This window comes from Apis dorsata, unplaced genomic scaffold (genome assembly GCF_000469605.1).
Source record: "Apis dorsata unplaced genomic scaffold, Apis dorsata 1.3 scaffold_676, whole genome shotgun sequence".
Taxonomy (NCBI): domain Eukaryota; kingdom Metazoa; phylum Arthropoda; class Insecta; order Hymenoptera; family Apidae; genus Apis; species Apis dorsata.
The window spans coordinates 51,957-53,859 of NW_006263858.1; the positions used below are offsets into that span (position 1 = coordinate 51,957).

At 35.9% G+C, this 1,903-nt stretch overlaps 1 protein-coding gene across 1 annotated transcript in view; it reads left to right on the plus strand.

Moving 5' to 3' along the window:
- Positions 1-1,903, plus strand: part of LOC102681748 (A disintegrin and metalloproteinase with thrombospondin motifs 9) — a 113,734-nt gene that overhangs the window by 32,031 nt on the left and 79,800 nt on the right. Inside the window, exon 3 of the mRNA XM_031513576.1 lies at positions 1,254-1,411. Within this exon, the coding sequence (XP_031369436.1) occupies positions 1,254-1,411 (158 nt within the window). The remainder of the gene's footprint in view (positions 1-1,253; positions 1,412-1,903) is intronic.

Here is a 1,903-nt window from a genome sequence, read left to right on the forward strand (position 1 = left end):
GTCCTTCCACAATTAAAATTTTCTTCGATCGCCATGAAACTCGTAGATATTGACCATCCATGGAAACTTCATCCTCCGCAAAAGAGAGGAGAGAGGTAAACGATGATTTAAACGCGATTTATTCCCTTCCCGACCTGTGAAAGAAATAATCGGCGCGAATTAATAGTCACGCGACCTGTGAACAGTTAATGAAACAGTAGGTTTTACGGTAAAACACGTTTTGCGAGGGGGGTTGGGAAACGAGATGGAAAACTCGGCGTGGAGGCGCGACACGCGCGTTTTGTCACGCACCGGACGCTCGCTCTGCCAACTTCGACTGTCAACGATTACCGGCGACAAATGAACTAGTTAGCCGGCCAGCACGCACCTCGTATCTTTAAGTATTCGAAGGAGCTCTTGAAACGGTGTCCAGTTATATTAAGGAGAGGATAGGATGGGATAATTATTAGGATTCATGAAACGGAAGGGATGGAACGAGTATTGGACTATTATAATGATTGATCACGAGAATTTGTAACGGTGCTTTTTCCGAGATATTCGTTGAAGTGAAATTTTATTTTTTATTTTATATAACATTCTTCATTGAAAATCGTACGATTATAATACAAGAGATAAAGAGATTATTTGCAAAATAGTAAAAATATAAAAATACGTAAATACGTCCATCCATTTTTCTCGATTCGATTCGCACCGTACGTTTTTTTTTTAATTTATTAAATTTATTAAAACACTCGATACTCGCGTGATCTCGCTACGTTTGATTTTTAGAGTTAATCCGATTGTCGGAAAAATTATCTCGTCTCGCGTTATTACGCTATGCTAATGCATTCATTCGCGATATTAGGAAAAGAAGAGTATAAAATTTTTTTAATAGATTGGCTGTTTTAAGTAAAAAAAAGAAATAAAAAGAGCTTGTTATAATAATAACGTAAGAATGTAATTGATTAATAAAAAAAAACTTACGTATTACAAATTAATTGTAATCGTATATTTCATAAAAAAAATATATTGCATATAAAAATATCGATAATTTGCAATTTAAAACAGCGAGGAAATAAAATACGTACGACACGTACGAGAGTATATACGAAAGTATTATATATCTCCGTCTCCGAATGAATAATAAATACGATTCAATGGAATTTATAAAATGTTTTCAAACAATACGCACGATTCTGTGAAATTTCCAAATGTTTTCGTTTCGTACGAAATTCTTAGAAATTTTCTAATGTTTCCATTCCTTTTGTTTACAGCGAACGAATTCTCGGCGAAACGACGCCACAGCGGGCACTTTCGACCGGCGACAGCCGAAGTTTGGGATTCTCGTCCTCAGTACGAGTTCACCGCTTTCGGGAGACGGTTTCGTTTGCTGTTGGCTCACGACACGAGCTTCGTCTCGCCCAATATTAAGGTAAAAATATAAAAATACGTAAATACGTAAAATTCGTTTTTCTCGATTCGATTCGCACGGTGCGTTTTTTTTTTAATTTATTAAATTTGTTAAATCGCCAACGCGCGATCTCGCCACGTTCGATTAGTTTAGGGTTAATCCGATTGTCGGAAAAATTATCTCGTCTCGCTCGTTATTACGCTATGCTAATGCATTCATTCGCGATATTATCGAGTGTGCTTCTGTGGAGAAGCTTGCATAATTTTTCTCCTTCCCACGTCGTAAAACGACGAGGCGTTAAAAATTGCCTCGAGCTTCGTTCTTGAATTATTTATTTCGAAATTTTTTACATACGCGAATGTTCGATCGTTGAAAATAAATAGTAGAGATAGAGGATAGGAATTTTCGAAAATTTTTTCTCTTTTTGCTTCTGGATCTATCTTATTGATTGAGAAAATAAACGAATTTGTAAAAGTTTTTTTTTTTTTTTTTTACGTAGAGGAAATTTCCCGA